The 19,633-nt window shown below is 44.0% G+C and overlaps 2 protein-coding genes across 2 annotated transcripts; both read left to right on the top strand.

Annotated features, from left to right (window-relative positions):
* Nucleotides 1–4,037: 4,037 nt before the first annotated feature.
* Nucleotides 4,038–8,829, top strand: LOC133887067 (flavin mononucleotide hydrolase 1, chloroplatic). Its single transcript, XM_062326978.1, is given in 8 exon segments — nucleotides 4,038–4,381; nucleotides 5,002–5,077; nucleotides 5,411–5,462; nucleotides 5,804–5,918; nucleotides 5,982–6,052; nucleotides 8,366–8,453; nucleotides 8,536–8,643; nucleotides 8,645–8,829. Coding segments are annotated over 8 exon segments (777 nt in total). The 5' UTR covers nucleotides 4,038–4,145; the 3' UTR covers nucleotides 8,676–8,829.
* Nucleotides 8,830–14,447: 5,618 nt separating this feature from the next.
* On the top strand, nucleotides 14,448–19,534 carry LOC133887326 (receptor protein kinase-like protein ZAR1). Its single transcript, XM_062327258.1, has 2 exons — nucleotides 14,448–16,128; nucleotides 18,701–19,534. The coding sequence occupies exons 1-2, from the start codon at nucleotides 14,589–14,591 to the stop codon at nucleotides 19,390–19,392; spliced, it is 2,232 nt and encodes a 743-aa protein (XP_062183242.1). The 5' UTR covers nucleotides 14,448–14,588; the 3' UTR covers nucleotides 19,393–19,534.
* The last annotated feature ends 99 nt before the right edge of the window (nucleotides 19,535–19,633 follow it).

Below are 19,633 nucleotides of genomic sequence, written 5' to 3'. Positions count from 1 at the left end.
AGGGCGCCTTCAGCAACACCATCGTGTGTACATGAGGTAATAAAATCTACTAGTGTGCAGGCACCAGAGAAGAGTGCTTCATCTGTAGCCTCTATGGGTCGTACGACAGGGATTGTGGACTGCCATTGCCATGGATTGGGTCACATCATGAAGGATTGCCTAACTTAGCAAGCCTACATAGCAATTAAAGACGGTGGGTGCCTTAGTACTAGTGACATTGAGAATGAATGTGCTATTGCAGCTAGCTTTGCAAAAGATCACGCTATAGATTGCGATGGAGATGAGATATTGTGACTTGTAGCCACAAAGAAATAGAAGACCATTTTTGTTCAACGAGTGTTAAGCACTCAAATAGAGCAAGCAGAGAAGTTGCAAAGCCATAATTTTTTAGATGTACCTCATCGTCCAAGATCATCGTGTTCATGTGATAATTGATGTCGGAAGCTACAATAATTTGGTGAGTTCACATCTGGTCAAGAAGTTTAGCTTGACCACATGACGCCATCCACATGCGTACCATGTTTAGCAATTTAACAATAGCGGTAAGGTGCAGGTAACACAAACTGCTAAAGTGCATTTTTCTATTGATGCTTAAAATGACTTTGTTGATTTGATGTCATACCAATGCAAGCATGTCCTGTTTTATTGGACCGACCTCGACAGTTTGATACGAATGCTGAACATCATGGTAGGAGTAATAAGGACATGTTCATGCACAATGGAAAGAAAAATGACATTGCTGCCCATGACTCCTTCTGAAATTGTTCAATGTGATTTAGAGATAAAAGGCAAGAAAACTAGTGAAGAGGAGTCTAAATCTATTGTCACTTTGTTTGCAATTAAATCTAAATTAGTAGAAGCAGAGATGAATAATGATGATTTAGAAATAGGACTATGTGGCAATGTGATGTGAAGTTGGCCATTTTGGGACTCTAACCACAACAGCTTTGCTAGACGACCATGGAGTGCTCTAATTACTTCCAATGTGGCTGGTCTGTTAGGTTCATGGCTTCAGAAATATCGGTAAAATACCTTTTTTGTCAGATGTGTTGCTATAATAAGCTAATTAATCGGCATATGTGTCTGCCATTGTGTGATTAAGTTGCTCGTGCATCATGCCGGCCAGTGAAAGCAAGTGGTAAATATTGCCAACCAGACACATCATCTCCTCCTACATCGTGTAGGCATGTATGTAGCTTTGTGTGATACCTACCCAGAAGGTCAAAGCAGAACATCAGAGACCGACAGGATTGTTACAACCTTTGAAGATACCTAAATGGAAATGAGACGAAATCGGTATGGATTTCATTGTTGGATTAGCCCGTACGCAAGGAGGATGTGATTCAATATGGGTTATAGTTGATCGCCTGAGTAAAATCGCCCATTTCATCCTGGTTAAGGCTACATATAGTGGAGCAAGATTAGCGGAGTTGTATATATCGAGAATAAGCCGAAGAAAATTGTCTTGGATAGAGGAACTTAGTTTACTTTCAAGTTTTGGTAGAAGCTACATGAGTCTATGGATACAAAGTTGAATTTTAGTTCTGCATATTACTCTCAAATAAATGGTCAAACAGAGAGAGTAAATTAGATACTCGAGGATATGTTAAGACCTTGTGCTCTAAAGTATGGCAAAAGTTGGGATAAGAGTATATCATATGCAGAGTTCTAGTACAATAATAGTTATCAAGCAAGTCTTCAAATGTCGCTGTTTGAAGCTTTGTATGGAAGGAAGTGTGAACACCATTGTTCTGGAATGAGACCGGAGAAATACAATTTTTTGGTCCAGAAGTTCTACGAGACGCAAAAAAAGCAAGTTCAGATAATTTGAGAAAATTAAGGATTGCTCAATCGAGACAGAAAAGTTATGCGGATAATAGACGTAGAGAATTGATATTTGAAATTGGAGATTTTGTTTATCTGAAGGTTTCACCCATCAGATTTCTTCAAAGATTCAAGGTCAAGGGGAAGTTATCATCAAGATTTATTGGACCTTTCAAGATACTGAATAAAAGAGGAGAAGTAGCTTATCAGTTGGAGTTACCACCTCAACTATCAGATGTGCATGATATGTTTCATGTTTCTCAGTTGAAGAAGTATCTTCAAGTGCCGGAAGAACAATTATCAATGGAAGAGTTAGAAGTTCAAGAAGATCTATCATATATGGAGTATCCGGTGAAGATCATTAAAAGACCAGAAAGAGTGACTAGAACCAAAGTAATACCAATATGCAAAGTGCAATGGAGTCATCACTCTGAAGATGAAGCGACATGGGAAAGAGAAGAAGATCTAAAGATGGAGTTTCTTATCTCTTCTCTGATATGTCTGAATCTCGAGGGCGAGATTCATTCCAATGGAGGTAGACTTGTAACACCCTGATTTTCAGTTTTGCAATTTCCTAAAAAAAATTAGAATTTAATTAAGGTTTAAACAAATAGAGTAGGTTAAAACCTATTTTATATATTAAATCTAATTTTTACATAGGTTATATTTGTTTATATGCATTCATAGTGATCTCCTGGTAGCACATCACTGGCGTGTGTTAAATATTTTGTAAATACGACAACATGGATATCACGACTTGTGGCTAAAAGTTAGACAACCTCTGCAGAGTGTAAAAATTATTACAACAACTGTGCCCTCGTTTATGGAAGACTTGGATTTTATATGATTAATTGATTATGGTAATACTTTGGCTATAGGTTGGTGATATTGATGATGGTTGGATGGTTATGGTTTGCAGGATGGTCAGCTTTGGATAATGCCTAGTTGTTGGGTTGTTAGGTTACATTTACTTAGTAACTATTTAATGCTTTTAAATTTTATTACTGTTTTCTTTATTTGTATTTACGTAAATATACCATGAGTTAGCTATTCTTACTGTAACCCTACATATCATTATTATCATATAATCTGCTAAGTTGGGGACTTTAAAGATTTTTAAGATGATGATCTAATGTACTGGAGTGTCTCTCTTGGTCGATGCTTTCATATCGTTGCTGTCGTTTAGTTTAGTAGTTTGGTTAGTAGAGTTGGTTAGGTGAAGTCATTTTGTAAGATTTAAATGGTCGTAAGTTAAAGTATTACTTTTATTGTTTCACCTGTGATGTCTTTATATGTGTTAAATTTTTTAGACATATATAAGCCGTACTTAATTTTATACGTTAAAATCAGATACGACAATGTTGTAGCGTGAATTTTTCGTATTTCGAAGTTTATTAAATTGAATGGCTGAGAGATTGCTTGAACGATTATCTAACGGCTGCTAAACTATCAGAAGCTAGTCCGGTCACTAGCAGTGCTTCAGGTTTTTTTTTAGAGGAGCAGTGCTTCGTTTTAGAGGAACAAGTTTGCTAGTACAAATCTCGACCTAGATCCAGCCCAGCCAACAAAATCCACCCAGACTAGAGGGGGCTGTAAAAAAAAACTTACTTTTTCATCAAATAATTTAAGATTAAAAATAATTTTAGAAATTATTATGCTACATGAGAGAAATATTAGTGATTTTTTTCAGATTTTTGGAATTTATTTGAGGCCTTAAAAATTAATAGTAATTATTTTTGGAGTTTTTTTATTTTGAAACCTAGATAGGGTATTGAGGTGAATCTTTTTAAAATGAATTTATCATGAATTATAGGACATAAAAAAAAGTTTCATAAATTTTAAAATACAGCAACCTCACTACTCAAATAGAGAAAGCAGAAAGCAAACCATTGAAACCGCTGAAAATACTATTTATTCGTGAAAATACTGTTCATCCGAGTCACGCCAACCAATTTGGTGTGACTCAGGCTGCCATGCCAAACCCACATGTAAAGACGTAAGGGTTTTTGTTAGCGTGACCACTTTGATCACATCGATAAATATGGCATGACTATATTGGTACGTTAGAGAGTCACGTTAGACACTTTGATATGATAAAAGAGATCAGTTCTGAAAATTTAGATATCGACAGGCTGTTATTAAAATATTAATTTTAAAAAGACTAAAATAAAAAAAAGTCCCTTTCTTTACCCGCCCGGACAAAGCCCCGGCCGAATCCGGATTTTTCTGACGTCCGCCTTTTCCACTAGCCTGTGAGGTGCTGCCAGATACTTTCGCCTTCGTCCTCTCTTCCTCCGTTCGCCCACCCCTTGCTTGGCTTCATGGTCTCCTTGCTCCCCCGCGCCCCGTACCGCGCCTCCCTACCCAAGCCCGGCGCTGGCTCTTCCTCCTCGCTGCCGCCGCCTCTATCCTCCATGTCGTTGTCCTCCGCCATCAATCCGGCGGCGGCTGGGGCGGAGGCGGCGTCCCGGCCGAGGAAGTTGCCGGTGCTGCTGTTCGACGTCATGGACACCGTCGTCCGGGACCCCTTCTACCACCACACCCCTGCCTTCTTCCAGTTCCGTACCCCCCTCCCCCCTTGCCCCCTCCGTTGTTGTTATCTGTTTCTGCGAATAGTTGTGCTTTAGGCAGGACTCTTACATGCTCGACGGAATGCCTGTTACGGTCTTACTTGTAGGATGTTGTAGTGGTAGTCGTTGATTGTGTTTCGTTTTAGAGTGAGAGGTTAGTCGTCAATTTTGTAGGAATTGGACTTAGGTTGTGTTGTGGCTGATTCTTATAGCTCGTGGATTTGTTTCCTAAAGGATTCTTTAGTCGGGATTTACAAACTTTCAAAGTGACTGGTGAAATGATTCATTAGGGGTAAAATCTCAGAATTTGACAATGATCCATGTGATCCATGAAAGGATTAACTAGTGCAACATTGCAGAATGTAACTATGTTTCATGTAATGGAGCTTCTAAAGTCTAATTAATTAGGTGCCAACAACTATTCTTTTGATTACTTTTGGTACCTCCTTGTGCGTTAGTAGTACCTCAAATCCTCAATAATTGTTGTAAAATTACTGGCTCAGTTCGTGTATGTCGTAGTGCTGGTGTTAATGTTTCTTTTTAAAATTTTCAGCCTTATTGTTTTACATGCTTTCTGATAGTTATCCCAATTTTTATTTATTTTTAGAATGTCCATGAAGGAGCTCCTAGAAAGCAAGCATCCAACAGCATGGTTGGAATTCGAGATGGGATTAATTAATGAGGTACGAGCTATGGAAGCTTGAATTATTGTTCTACCATTAGATACATAGTCTATAAATGGTACTCGAGCATAGAGTTTGCATAAGAAAAGGTAAAATTTACAGAATTGAAGTTTTGAACTACATTCTGTACTAAGGAAATAAAAGTATGTTAATTAGGGAACGAGAAAAGAACCAGTTAAAAATGTGATTGATTCTACATGATGCAAATTTACTGTTGGCATGAACATAATCCATACTTTCTTTACATGTTCTACCACCTGGCATTTTACACCAGTTTCCCCTCACCATAGAACATGGAGATCACAGTTTTGTCATTTTGTTTGATGCTTTCAGACTGAGCTGGCCAAAAAGTTCTTCAATGATGGTAGATCTTTTGATTTGGAAGGTGAGAAGATTAAAATAGATGTGCCACTGAGGGTACAGATTGTTCCGTTATGACTGCAGTGATAAATCACATTCTTCAAAGTGTGCTTTTCGCTTTTGACCGTACTGCATATAAGAGACAGAATTTAATGTCTTGATTTTGTGCGTTGTTGCGCAATTTTCTGTAGCCTGCTTGCAATAGTAAAAATATTAACTAACAATGGTACCTCTTGATACTGGTGCATGTCTAATTTCCAAAACCTACTATGATATATAGGTCTTTTCTCAAACTGTGGTTAATTAATATCTTTTTTCTCTCACCTAAAGTAGTCTGTGGTTTTAATCCTTTTTAATGTCTTGCAGGTCTCAAAGAGAGCATGGTGAGAGCATACGAGTATATTGATGGAGTTGAAGACATTCTTTGCTGTTTGAAGCAAAATAACTATGAAATTCATGCTTTTACAAATTATCCAGTCTGGTGAGTTTTAGCTTATTTTGGCACGTTTGTTGATCATACTTGTTCCTGAGATGTGTTTTGTAGGTACCAGTTAATTGAGGACAAGTTAAAGCTCTCGAAGTATTTGTCCTGGTCATTCTGTTCTTGTCTAGTTGGTAATAATCTGTCAAATTTATTTTCTTTTCCTCTATGAAGTACAAATTTCTTGAGATGCATGTTTGTAGAATCAATTGTTTCAGGGACAAACTTCTTTAGTGAGTAATACTAGAATGTAGAATGAGCTGAACTTAATCGTCTAATTTAAGAGTTTCAGTTTTACATCTCAAAGCAAGTCCTTAGAAATGTAAGGTATGCCCATTTGTTTACCCTGTCAACTTCGGATTTCTGCCATACAGAGTCTCATGTAGGCACAATAGCCCAAGCCGTATGACATTATACTATTTAATAAAATAACTCCATAACCTAATATAACATAAATTATCAGAGTATGTAGATAAATTATTCTTTATCCGCAATTCAGCATAAACGAACCCCAAATTTCCAAGGAGGTGGTTTTCTGGAATCAGATGTAAGAATTAAACTAAACTCATGGTAGATGTAATATGTTCAATTTCAAGACCTTATGATGGAATTTTACGAGCTAAATGTGCCTACTTTCTTGCTGGTTGCTGCAAAAGAAGATGAGGGTGAGAACAAATTCTCAATGAGCAAACAGCAATGTGGTGCAATTATCATGTCACCATGTTATGATATAAATTTAGGGAAATAATCACTCAAAAAAATTGTAAGCAAGAGCACAATGCATGATTGGGTTGTATGAATATACATGACTGCCTTTATCACCATGAATGTACACAAAGGCATACGATCAGGCCTTGAATTTCGTAGGAATACACAATACAATACATAACATACTATGACAATAGAATTAATGTTCAGTGACATGTCAATGGGTGGCTGGAAGTAAAAAGTACCTTTTGGCTGGATGGTTAAGGTAACCTCGATTCAACAACAGCAGGCCGCATCCGTGAACATTGTGTGGAAGACAAAACGCTGCCACTTTCGCAGCAATCTGTCTGCTGAGCAGCAACCTTTGTGCATGCTATCACGTAGTAGTTTGATTTCTGAGTATCAGTGCAAGATGCAGGCCCCAAAGTAGACGAGAGACATTCACATGGCAAGGATGGAGGATGAAGTACGCAGCAGGGAGTGTGGTCCTTTATCACTGGGTGGAGTGAAACTGTGGAAGGGGTGGAGGTGGAGCAGGTCATGCATGCTACCACAAGAATTTGATTGCTCAAGTATATTAGTGCAAGATGCAAGTTCCAAATTAGACAAGTGACATTGGCATCCCAAGGATGGAAGGTGGAGCACGGAAGAGAATTACATCCTCTCTTTCTGGATGAAGTGATAGGGGTACCACAGAAAAGATTGGAGGGGAAACAAATTGAATAATAAATAGAAGAAGGGATTAAGGCACCTTAATGGTATTGGCCCAATGCTATTAGAGGTCCAGTTCGTCTGGGAGTTTCTGAAAGTTTGGATATAATCCTACATTGGCCCGAGCTTACATTTACTCATAGTGACCTTTTTGCTCCAATGCTCTTTATAAGAATCTTTTGCATTCCTCTCAAAATAAATAGAAACCCACTGGCATTTCTGTGCAGGCTCTGGACTTATGCTTTCAGTTAGCATGTTTAGGCTTGTGGTGTGTGGAAGGTGAGTGGAGGATGAAAGAGAATGAGTCTTAGGTTGAGTATGGATGGCGTAGAGGGGAGTCCTGGTTGCCTTTTCTGGTGCAGCAATGAAACATCCCAGCCGCAGCAAAGAGGCTCTGAGCCATCTTAACTTGAGGAAGACTAATCCATTGCTTCCTTACTCTGTTACAGGTGGCACCCTTTAAAGTATTAAGCTAACAAACCACCTAGCAAAATCTTATGTCCCTCTGATCTGATTATAGTAAACAAACTAGCTAACAGATCCGTAACCTCCTTATATTGCCTTCTTGATGTGCATGGCCTGTCTGCTGCCGCTGCTAGCACGGACATGGCGTTGCTGTTAGGTGTGGCCCACAGAGAGTCCATAACATAGCCAATTTAATGGTAAGCAATAGGCTAAGCATTGATCCTATAATTTTCCTCATCGCAAAGCTGAAGTAGCTTTGCTGATGTTTCTTTCTATGGCGTCTTGCCGGTCAGGAAAATGAAATTGTTCTGTTTTTATATGCCTATACCTGATTACTTTGAACTGAGTGTGGAATGTTGCTTAACATTTAAATCTGGGGATGATATGGTTCTTGCCAACTTAACCGTTAAGCAATGGGGCAGTAGGGTACTAGTTATTTGTTGTGTTTTCATTCTAGACCATTATAATTGTGTGTAATGGCTGCTTAATATAGAGATATGAAATGAAAATGCTGGCTCTAATCTTGCGGAATTGCTATATCATAATATCATTACATCATGCAGGAAAACGCAAGCCTTCGCCTGATTTTTATCTTCATGCCGTGGATCATCTCAATGTGGATCCAGCAAGCTGTATTTTCATTGATGACAGGTTAGTGGTTATTGATGTAACTCTAGTATTGGTTGTCCAGAGAATGGCTTTCGTCACTTGTTCTGAATTTTTACCGCTACAGGATGTCCAACATTGAAGCAGCTCTTAGTGTAGGAATGGTTGGGTTGCATTTTAAAAATGCTGAGGTTCTAAGGAAGGACTTGAGCTCTCTAGGAGTTGAATTATCTCCTTGTTCATGAAGGTGAAGCGCAAGCAGAATAAGGTTGCGTCCTACCTAGTCTTATGCTAAAAACAAATACAATTCAAATGTGCATATATATATGAACCTTTTTCTTCGTGAGCTGTCAATAAATTAATAGGCTCTGCATGTCACGTTTGTAATTTTCACATTCTGTTAATAGTGCGTATTCTCTCAGCGATGAATAGCTTTCTTGTTGCTATTGAGCAGAGATGGAAAAAATGTTCATTGCAAAGATAGGGTGTCAAATCTCAATCAAAAAAACTTTTGCTAACACTCGATTCAAGATGAAACGACATCGATTTTGAGCTGTGTTTATTATGAAGTATGATTAGTTGTCTATTTTAATACGAAACTAATCAGAAGAAACTTTACCCTCACCTCAGCGATGGCAAAGGAATTTTTTAAATTTAAATTCAGAGCTTTAGAAGCTCAGAGCAGATAAGCTGATTAAACAAAGGGACCCTTAAACAAACATGGGTTTACGAGAATATGCTCAAATCCTGCACTATATGAATGCGCATATCCAGTTTTTGTAAATTTTGTGAGGATTCAAATCCAGACAAATGTATTGATATGACAAGCTGGGTTAAGCATAGTCTTTGTCGGCTCGACAAAGCTAAGATTAGTTGGAGGCACAAATACAGCTAAATTTTGCCCTTATTTCGTCCACTTTCCCTTCCTCTCCATGGACATTCTTTATGTAAGTCTATTGCTGTAGAACATTACTTTTGTTCTGTGCGTCTTGATGAGACGGATTGCTGTTTGTTTACACTTGAGTTGCTGTCAGTTTACTCTTTACGGTGGTTGGAGTTCAAATGACGCATGTGTCAGTTCTCATATAGTTGAGTCCTAGGTAGCTAGGTGTGCATGGGTAGCCAGGCAGATCTTCTCGAGAATTTCGGTAGATGAAAGAAATGATGGCTTTGACAAGTTTGTAAAGAAATTGCATCTGAAGGTATTCAAAATGTCTCGATACCACTGACGCGCTCAGAATTTTCACCTCTCTCTCAAGCCTCCATCCTCTGTTTGCTATGATCGCCTACTCTTCCCGTGGATGCTATAACACTCTCCTGCCCAAACAGCATCACGCGCAAAACCGTTCGTCCACACCTAGTAAGTAGGATAGCGTCGACACGACCCAAAATCATCAGGCGACGTGCTTGCTAGTCACTCTTCATCAGGGAATGACGACGGAGTGTCGTACTCACATCAATGCTAGAAAAACACTTGCTTGGCCAGTCTCACTCCTTGGACCAAGTCACGTCTCGTTAGAAAATTGTTGCGGCACCTAACCAGCTTCGGTTAAAAAGGCATCACTCTGTCGTGTCACCAAAGCACCATCGTCCAGCCTGCGATCTAACAGCATTAAACATCTGTCGGGTGGTGTTATCCCCCTCTTTACCGTGCTTGATCTAACATTTATACCCTCGGTAAAACCCATTAGAATCAAATGTGCTTTTATTATCACAATCAATGCATGGGCAATGTATATGCCGTCACTTCTTCTTCAACTTGTCCTAAGCGACTCTGAGAAAAGTATGCACGCTATCGATGTACAGTTTGCCAAAACTAGGATCATCATACATCTATCTTTGATCCATCTACAAATTTAACAAAAAATATTAATTAATTATACAATTGAAAATTAATAAGCTAGATAAAAATATACCTAAAACAACAGTGTAGCTAATTTCATCCAAAGAAGATGAAAATTCCTCATGTAATAGCTAGCTAGCCATATTTACCTAGCTAAATACAAAATTCTCCCTTCATGAACACATTCACCATGAAACAAAGATTAAATTAGATCTAAACCTGAAATTAATTATATTCATCCCCACCATGAACCAAGATTTTGATCTAACATTAGAGCTCCAAAAGGATAGACCCATAAGCATCTCCTAGTACACCTAAAGCCCAATTAATTAACAAATCTAGGTCAATATATGAAATCATAGCTAGCTAGAACTAGCCTACTTGCCTTAGATCAACAAAAACCCCAAAATTAAGACTCCTTCACCAAAATCTTAAAGATGGGTGGCCGCCACCGAGCATGCAGCTGCTGTTCGGAGACTTTTGTGGATATTTCCCCCTCTTTTCATGCCTTTCCTGAATGGTTATTGGCTTGAGATGCAATCAACGCTTGCTCAGAATTTCCAGCTCTCTCATTCTAGCCTCCATCCTTTGTTTGTTACCATAGCCTACTCTTGACGTGGATGTTATGACGTACACTCTCCTGCCTAAACAATATGGCACGCGAAACCGTTACTCTGTATCCTCCACACCTATTAAGTAGGATCGTGTGATGACAATCGCCGTCGAGAGGTTCGTCTGCGTCGGAATCACGAACAAATAGGTAGATAAGTTGGGGGTGGGGGACAAGCAGAATCCAGGGTAGGAGAAGAACAGAGTTAGGCAGGTGACAGAGATAGATTGAGGAGGGAAAATTCCACTTATCTTTCGATAGTCTTCTGTTACAGTCAGCCTCTCCTTTTATCCCCTCTCATCTCTCAATTACAGCTCGGGCCCACGTGACCCTTATTTCGCCACAATTACAGTGATGCCATTTGGCAACACACTCAAATTGACACCCTGTAACCGAATCAACTTGCCCTGACATTGAAATTCTAACCAATCATAGTTCATGGGCCTGAATTGCTCCAACCAATACATCCCAAGCACCATGTCATAACCTCCCAGATCCAACACCTAGGCGTCATTGATGAAAGTGTGCTCTTGTATCTACCAGTTCAAGTCCTTCACTTCCTTGGCGCGTCAGAATGAGTCACCATTATCAACTTTAACTCCGAGTGGGGAGATCTTTTGGACAGAACATTTGGTTCTCTCCACAAACTGAGAACTGATGGAAGTGTTGCTACTGCCTGAATCCATGAGTCTGACCATCACTTGATTGTTAACCAAGGACTCAGCCAAATAGATCTTGGCTGTTCAGTACCAGCCACAGCATGATCTCAGATATAGTAGTCCTCCATTATGCTGAAATCATAATTTTCCAATGCATCAAGAATTTCATCAGACAGAATGTCACCACCATCACCAGATTCAATAGCAATGGAGTTTAGCTGAGCACGTGCAGTAATAGCACACTTATGAGTTGGTGAGTATTTCTCTCCACATTTGAAACAAAGACCATGAGCTTTCCTATACTCATTTAACTGTTTTGCCTTCCATAGTTCTCCTGGTGCCCAATTCCCTTCCCCCCTCCCACACCTTTCCTGTACTAACTGCAATTCTACTCTACAGCATGATGCAATTCTTCCTTCAGCCCTAATATGAACTGATAAATCAACATGGTCATAGTTAATGCTTTGTCATTGTTGAATAAGTGCGGCCTTAAGTTGTTCCCAACTGATGACCCAGTTTGTATCCTTGAAAATCTGATACCAATGGGCAGAACTACCGGTGAAATACAAGATCGCTGCAGTAACCTGAAACTCTGCATGAATTTGATACATGACAAAGGAGTGACACTCGAAGGCGGGCTAAAAGGGCATCGTTTTGTGGTGTGTCGCCAAAGCAGGATCCTTTGCAGCCCTGCGATCTGGTCGAAGGAAGCCAATCAACGACGATTCTAATTGATCTCAGCACGCAACATCCTGATCATCAGATCACTACCCACCAAACAGGCCACTCAAGCGCGCGCAGGATTAGTCCACCTCTCCTTCGCCTCCCCGCAACGCCTCTCCCTCATCATTCCGCCACCCTCTCGAGCACACACACCGGCTCCCTTTCCCCGCGCGCAGACGCACAAGCGGCACAGCTCACGCACCACCTCGGCTTTGCTTCCCTTCTACTCCCCTCCACCGCTGCTCTCCCCCTTTCGGCCTTTCTTTCCTCCACCCATGCTACCCGGCCGTTAACCACCTCCGGTCCCGCCAATCATAACCACCTCCTCACTACCGCGCGCTCGAAAACGAAACGCTTGCAATGCAGGTGTGCGCAGGGGACCCAGCATAAAGCTAGACCTGACTGTTCAAATTCTTGTTTTTCAATAAATTTTAGTAGATATTTTTTTCATGAAATTGTAAAAAATTATAATCATAGAGATGATTGTATTACACGTCTATGTTCATATACTATCGAATAATGTGTTATTTCAAGAATGATTATCGTTTACATTGATTGACCAGTATGTGACTTATTTATAAAACTCTTTGTTTATATCATGATGTTATTCTTAGTCGATCCATGGTCGCATATTATTGTGATGGTTGATGATCACATTTCATAAATCATATGTATAAAAATACAAAATCAATAATGTGAATATTTATGTTAGAGAACATGATGTTAGACAGACTCACCTTGAGATATTGTTAGAATTGTTATTTATGATATGCCATTAGTTATTATCTTAAATGGTGTATCTAAATAACCCTTAGACCTAAGATCGTCATTGGGTCCCAGAATATGTAATGGCATACTTTGATACTCTCAAACGTTATTCCGTATACTCGGGAGTCAATATATCTTGCTAGGCACCGCTATTGATTTCGGTTTGAAAAGGATTCTGAGTTGTAGCTATTTGTATATGAACCTAACAGGTCACACATTTAATGGGTTGGAACAAAACATACGAATTGGATTCGTATATTGGTTTTGATTGGGTTATAATTAATGAGAAGTTAGAGTCTTAAAGGGTTTTCAATGTGAGAACTCATTAGCGAGCTCTATATAAGGAGAGCCGTAGGTAGGGCGTGCAGAGGTTGAACCACTCCGAAACCTTAGCCACAGCTTTCCATACGATCTTCCAAAACCCTAGCCGCGCGTGCGGTGCTAGCACATCGGCGCTCGACGTTTCTACCCAGTACGTGTGGATACCATAGAGGCGTTGTTGCTATTGTGGCGCTCATATTCTTGGCGAGTTAAACGTGACGTGTTTAGAACTGGTCGCCAACCGTGACGAACTGGTCGATGCACCTGCTCGGAGTTGGTCGAGGAGCATGGTCACCTGCTCGGAGTGGGTTGAGGGGCATGACCACCTACGTGGGGCTGGTCGCGGATTTGATCAAGAAGCTGCTCGAGAAGTTTGGCACGCACGACATTGGATCGGTCTACTCCTACTCTCCTTCTGCTCTACTATACGTCGAGCGATAACGATCTATAATCTCCTACTAGCATGATTTTCTAGGTGAATACAATAAAAAATTTGTATAAGACTAGCACAGCCTATCCATTTCCCAACAATTATGCCCATGCTCATATTTTGGACTGGATCGGTGACGAGCACTATGCATCGGCCACACCGGTTTGGCCAGTCACCAACCTCTCTAGGCATTGTGTGGTGGGACCCGCTTTGTCAGATCGCTAGCTGATGTGAGGAAAAGGAAACAAGACACTTGTCGACCATGGTGTTGCTCGTACTGATGCATGGCACGGAGTGATAGAGCGATTGCTTAGATAGTGTTTGGTTCGTGGGACGGGATGAGACGGAGTTGATGTATACTGTTTTTGAGCTGTTTGTATAGAGAGCAGTGTGATTGAATAGTTCAAAATGAGGAAATATTCTTCAAAGATTTAGGATGAAGCTATTTAAAAAAATAGTAGACAAACAGTAGAACGTAGCCATCCCATTTTAAACGTGACACTGACGGCAACCTAAGGTACTAAAATGGACTCGTTTCATACTACTCACCAAACAAATATCTATATATAAATAAAATCATGTTATAATCATTCTATTTTACCAAACAGTACGTTAATTAATCACCCCACATGCTTGTCAATGTCATCAGCCCCTTAAATACGCTTCTTCCCCTGCCTCGCCTCTCACTACATACATCGTGACACGCTTACTATTGCACATCTCCATCTTCCTCCTCTCTCCTCTCTCTAGACACACTTCAGCTGCTACCTCGCAGCTCAAACGACAGTTGCAGAGGGCCAAGGCGAGCCAACATTGGTGACATTAAATGAGGAGTCTACTGTACTCACTCGGAACTCTACTCCTGCTGCTTCTTGTGCTTCCGTCGCCGTCGGCGGCGCTGTCGGCGGACGGGCTCGCGCTGCTGGCCTTCAAGTCAGCGGTGACGGACGACCCGTCTTCGGCGCTGTCGGCGTGGTCGGACGCCGACGCGGACCCGTGCCGCTGGCAGGGGGTCACCTGCGTCAACACCTCCTCCTCGGCCGGCCCCCGCGTCGTCGGGGTCACCGTCGCGGGCAAGAACCTGTCCGGGTACGTCCCCTCCGAGCTCGGCTCGCTGACTTTCCTCCGCCGGCTCAACCTCCACGGGAACCGCCTCTCGGGTACCGTCCCTCCCGCGCTCGCCAACGCCACCTCTCTCCACTCGCTGTTCCTCTACGACAACAACCTCACGGGAAGCTTCCCGGCGGCACTGTGCGCGCTCCCGCGGCTCCAGAACCTCGACCTGTCACGGAACGCGCTGTCCGGCGCCCTGCCGGCGGAGCTTGGGCGGTGCAGGCAGCTGCAACGGCTGCTCCTCGCGGAGAACGCGTTCTCCGGTGAGGTGCCGCGGGGCGTGTGGCTGGAGATGGCGAACCTGCAAATGCTCGACCTGTCGTCAAACAACCTCGGCGGCGCTATCCCGCCAGACCTCGGCAGGCTCCCGGCGATCGCCGGCACTCTGAACCTCTCCCGCAACCACCTCTCCGGCGAGGTGCCGCCGGAGCTCGGCCGCCTCCCGGTCACCGTCACGCTCGACCTCCGCTTCAACAATCTCTCCGGCGAGATCCCGCAATCGGGGTCCCTCGCCAGCCAGGGCCCCACCGCGTTCCTCAACAACCCGGGACTCTGCGGCTTCCCGCTCCAGGTCCCCTGCCGCGCCGCGTCTCCATCCTCCTCGTCCCCACCGCCTCCGTCGTCCTCAGCCGCTGCACGCGGCGCCACGCAGGACCCCCGGCCGCCGATAAAGGCCACCCTCATCGTGCTCATCTCGGTCGCCGACGCGGCCGGCGTCGCGCTCATCGGCGTCATCGTGGTGTACGTCTACTGGAAGGTCCGCAACAGGTGCGGGGCCATCAACAGCATCAGCGACGAGGAGGAGGAAGGGCGCGGGCTGTTCCCGTGCCCCTGCATGCGCGCCGACGCGTGCGCGGACTCGTCGTCGGAATGCTCGGACGACGGCAAGTGCAACGGCGGCACCAGCGGCGGCGGAGGAGGGGCAGAAGGCGAGCTGGTGGCGATCGACAAAGGGTTCCGGATGGAGCTGGACGAGCTGCTGCGGTCGTCGGCGTACGTGCTGGGCAAGGGCGGGAAGGGGATAGTTTACAAGGTGGTGGTGGGCAACGGCACGACGCCCGTGGCGGTGCGGCGGCTCGGCGGTGGCGCTGCAGCGCCAGAGCGGTACAGGGAGTTCGCGGCGGAGGCCGGCGCCATCGGGCGGGTGCGGCACACCAACGTGGTGAGGCTGCGCGCCTACTACTGGTCCGCCGACGAGAAGCTGGTCGTCACGGACTTCGTCAACAACGGCAACCTCGCCACGGCGCTGCGCGGTGAGTGCCCCTGCCCTGTCCTCGCGGTTACTCTGTTTTTCGTGCGCATTTCATATTGTCAGGTCCACCTGTCAATTATTCGGTTGGAATATGCATCAGCTAGTTATAGCGTCGGGTCCACTTGTCAGTGACACCTTGGGTCCACTTGCCAGTGAGTTGATCTATCACGGCAATATTTAATTTTTTGAAGGAATGGTGATTATGTCTCTTGCTCGAGCACAAATGAACAGGTCGGCGCAAGGCTGTATTCTGTTGGATTGGGATAGTGATCATCTCCTGTAGGGACCAAATAGATCATTGAGAAGTAACATCCCACCTCCGTAACAAATGAGGATGGTACGAACAGGAAGAACACACGACACTGGGACTACCAATTTTTCGACGTTAGCCGTAGCTTTGCCACGTTGGACTTTTAGTTGGAGCGAGAATTTAGGAGAGAAAAGGGACGGACCAACATTACCATATTAGTGTATATAACACCTATTAATTTTTTATTTTCTAATTATCTATCATATGTAGTTATCTGTATAACATATTCTAATCTAACAAATAGGCTATTCAGAATTTTAATCTAACAAATCAAATATCTAGTTATTTTTGTTTTGAGTTCGTCACGTAGAGAGAACCCTCTTGCTTTGTCATCGAGTAACCTTGGCATAAAAACCATACCAAAGTTGCAATGTGTGGAGTGATATTCGGTAATTTATATGATGCAATCATGTGTTGTCTCTACAATGGAGCCTCTTCGGACCGAAGGAATTTCGTAGTGTTCCATTTGTATAGAAGTTTTAGGGCATATAGGCATTCGAACAAGGGATTGAATTAGAAATTTTCCATAGGATGTTGTTTGAACTTTGAAGAGCGACTGGTTGCCATGAGGAGAGAGAAAACACATGGCACCGGCTCTATATGTAGCATCCGTTGGGTACATGGCAGCAGAAATTGAGAGCTGTGGTAAGCTAGAACAGGTACCAAATATTGCGTTGGTGCCAGCCAAGTAGGAAACTAGAGATGAGCATGAGTGAGTCAGGGAAGAGTTTTTGCCGTGATGCGGGCTCGATTCAGCCTGCTGGCACACGGAAGAAATGTTCAAAGCTTCCAAAATGGCCAGCCGGGGAGGGTACGCGCAATGCGTGGTTGTCGGTGCATATCGCGTGCCATCGATCCATGCGTGGACCACGCCCGATGAGCCTGCCGCTGCAAAAGTTTGGGCGCTGTCTACTCTACTCGACGGTCGATGGTCCATTCCATTGCTCCCCTCTCTGGCGCTCTGCCCTGCCTTATCAGTTAATGTCAGCATCGCCTTTCCGTTCTTGTCTGTGTCGTGCGTACTGGCTTTGGTCGGTCGATGAGGTGAAGTGAAAATGGCCATTAGCAAGCTATGGTTAACTGCAGTTACTTTCTTGACAAAACGCCGAAAACAAGGGCTCCACGGGCAAATAAACAGGGGTAAAGGTGGTTCGGTCCATTCTCTGACTGACCCAGAAACAGGGGAAGCCAAAAGGCTCTCTCGCCTTATTCTTTTTGGCATAAAACCATGCATGTGTAGGGTCATGGCCTGGCAGCTACCATCTTGCGGCGTCTAGAGGCGGAAAAAGTTGTTGATGGGTAGGGAAAGGTTCCGAGAAAAGGCAGAGCAGATTAGCCAGGGAAGAAAAAGGAGCTTAGAATTTGTGGTTGTGGTAGACAGACCACAAAAGTTTAAGAACTATACAAGACTGTTCAACCAAACTGCACGCTGTTCGTCCGGTCGAGCAATGTACGCTCCAAATCGCCTGCTTAACAAAAAGCAAAGCAGAGAAAAGAAAAGAAAACAAAGTCGTCCCTACTTTTTACACTGTTCAGTCAGTATATGCCGATTTTTGATAGGAAAACATTAGTCATGGTAGATCGGAGTCATCAGTTATGTGCTCCCCTTTGGGGTCAGAGTGATCATGTCCATGTAAAAGTACCCTTGCATGAATATGAACTGTAAAAACACGCTGGCCACCACAGCTTCGTCGGCACGTTTACTAACTTTCGAGCCTCCCCAATCATGTGCACCGGTGCTATAAAACGATAGCAATAGTTAGTATGCTAGTTAATGCAGGGTTGCGACCAGGGTTTCAAAAAACCAACTTTCTTTTTAAAATTAAAAAAATAACCAACTTTCTTTTTTTGCGAACAGGACAGTAGTGGTCCAATTTGGGTCGCATTTCGTTTTCTTTCTTGTTGTTCCTCCTAAATATTCGTCACTTTCAGTTTCTAACATCTTATAACAATTGCACATAGAATCCAGCACAATAAAAATCCTCAAACGAGCATAATTACTGAGGGTCATCTTCTTCGTACTAGAATTGACCGATCAATTACCACCGAGAAGTGGAATTGTAGACTCTTTATTCCAAAATGATCCTTTTTAATTATATTTTATAGGGCCTGAGAAATGGCATAGCTGCTTAGCTCGGAAGAAAATGGCATGGGATCATTTCCTTTTTCAAAAAGAAAATGGATAATTTCTTTTTCTGAGCATGATCGATCTTTGGTTTCCCACAAGCACTTGAACCAGCAAATCTACGTGATGTATGTGCAGGTCGGTCCGGGCAGCCGAGCCTGTCGTGGTCGCTGCGCCTGCGGATCGCCAAGGGCGCGGCGCGCGGGCTCGCACACCTCCATGAGTGCAGCCCGCGCCGGTTCGTGCACGGCGAGGTCAAGCCCTCCAACATCCTGCTCGACGCCGACTACAACGCGCTCGTCGCCGACTTCGGCCTCGCTCGCCTCCTCACCATCGCCGGCTGCACCGACGTCTACTGCGTTGCCGGAGCCGGCGGGGTCATGGGCGGCGCGCTCCCTTACGCGAGGCCGCCAGCCGCGGCGCTGGACCGCCCCAGCGCGTACCGCGCCCCCGAGGCCCGCGCGCCGGGGGCGCGGCCGCCGAGCCAGAAGTCCGACGTGTACTCCTTCGGCATCGTGCTGCTCGAGCTGCTCACGGGGAAGCCGCCGGAGCACGGTTCGCCGTCCGCGTCCTCCTCGTCGTCGTCGTTCCCGGGGCCCAACGAGCAGAAGCAGCAGCAGGCGCCGGAGATCGTGAGGTGGGTGAGGCAGGGGTTCGAGGACGCGCGGCCGCTGTCGGAGCTAGCCGACGCCGCCGTGCTGCGGGACACCGGCGCGCGGAAGGAGGTGGTCGCAGCGTTCCATGTCGCGCTCGGGTGCGTGGAGGCGGATCCGGAGCGCCGGCCGCGGATGAAGGCCGTGTCCGACAGCCTCGATAAGATCGGCGCGTGAGTACGTCGGAATGGTGCCGGAGTTATCTATTATTTCCCCCCGTAATTATGCTATTGTTACCGTTCTTTTCTTTGGGTTTTCGTTTCATCCCTTGGATGCAATGAATGTAGGCTGTAGCACGGGAGCGTATTTTACGTTTTTACCCTTTTGTGTAATGTCTTCCTAGTCTGAATCCCGTCGCATTCTCGGCACGGGCAAAAACAACATGAGCCATTGATACGTATCAAACGTCTAGAATGCA

The sequence above is a fragment of the Phragmites australis genome, chromosome 12 (assembly GCF_958298935.1).
Source record: "Phragmites australis chromosome 12, lpPhrAust1.1, whole genome shotgun sequence".
NCBI classification, from domain to species: domain Eukaryota; kingdom Viridiplantae; phylum Streptophyta; class Magnoliopsida; order Poales; family Poaceae; genus Phragmites; species Phragmites australis.
Note: the sequence above shows the minus strand (reverse complement) of the source record. Positions and strands in the feature narration are given on the sequence as shown.

What these genes read in the sequence shown, in the direction of transcription:
- LOC133887326 (XM_062327258.1), top strand. Translation starts at nt 14,589, where the DNA reads ATGAGGAGTCTACTGTACTCACTCGGAACTCTACTCCTGCTGCTTCTT. An exon ending in CCTCGCCACGGCGCTGCGCG is followed by an intron (nt 16,129 to 18,700) that starts GTGAGTGCCCCT and finishes ATGTATGTGCAG; the next exon opens with GTCGGTCCGGGCAGCCGAGC.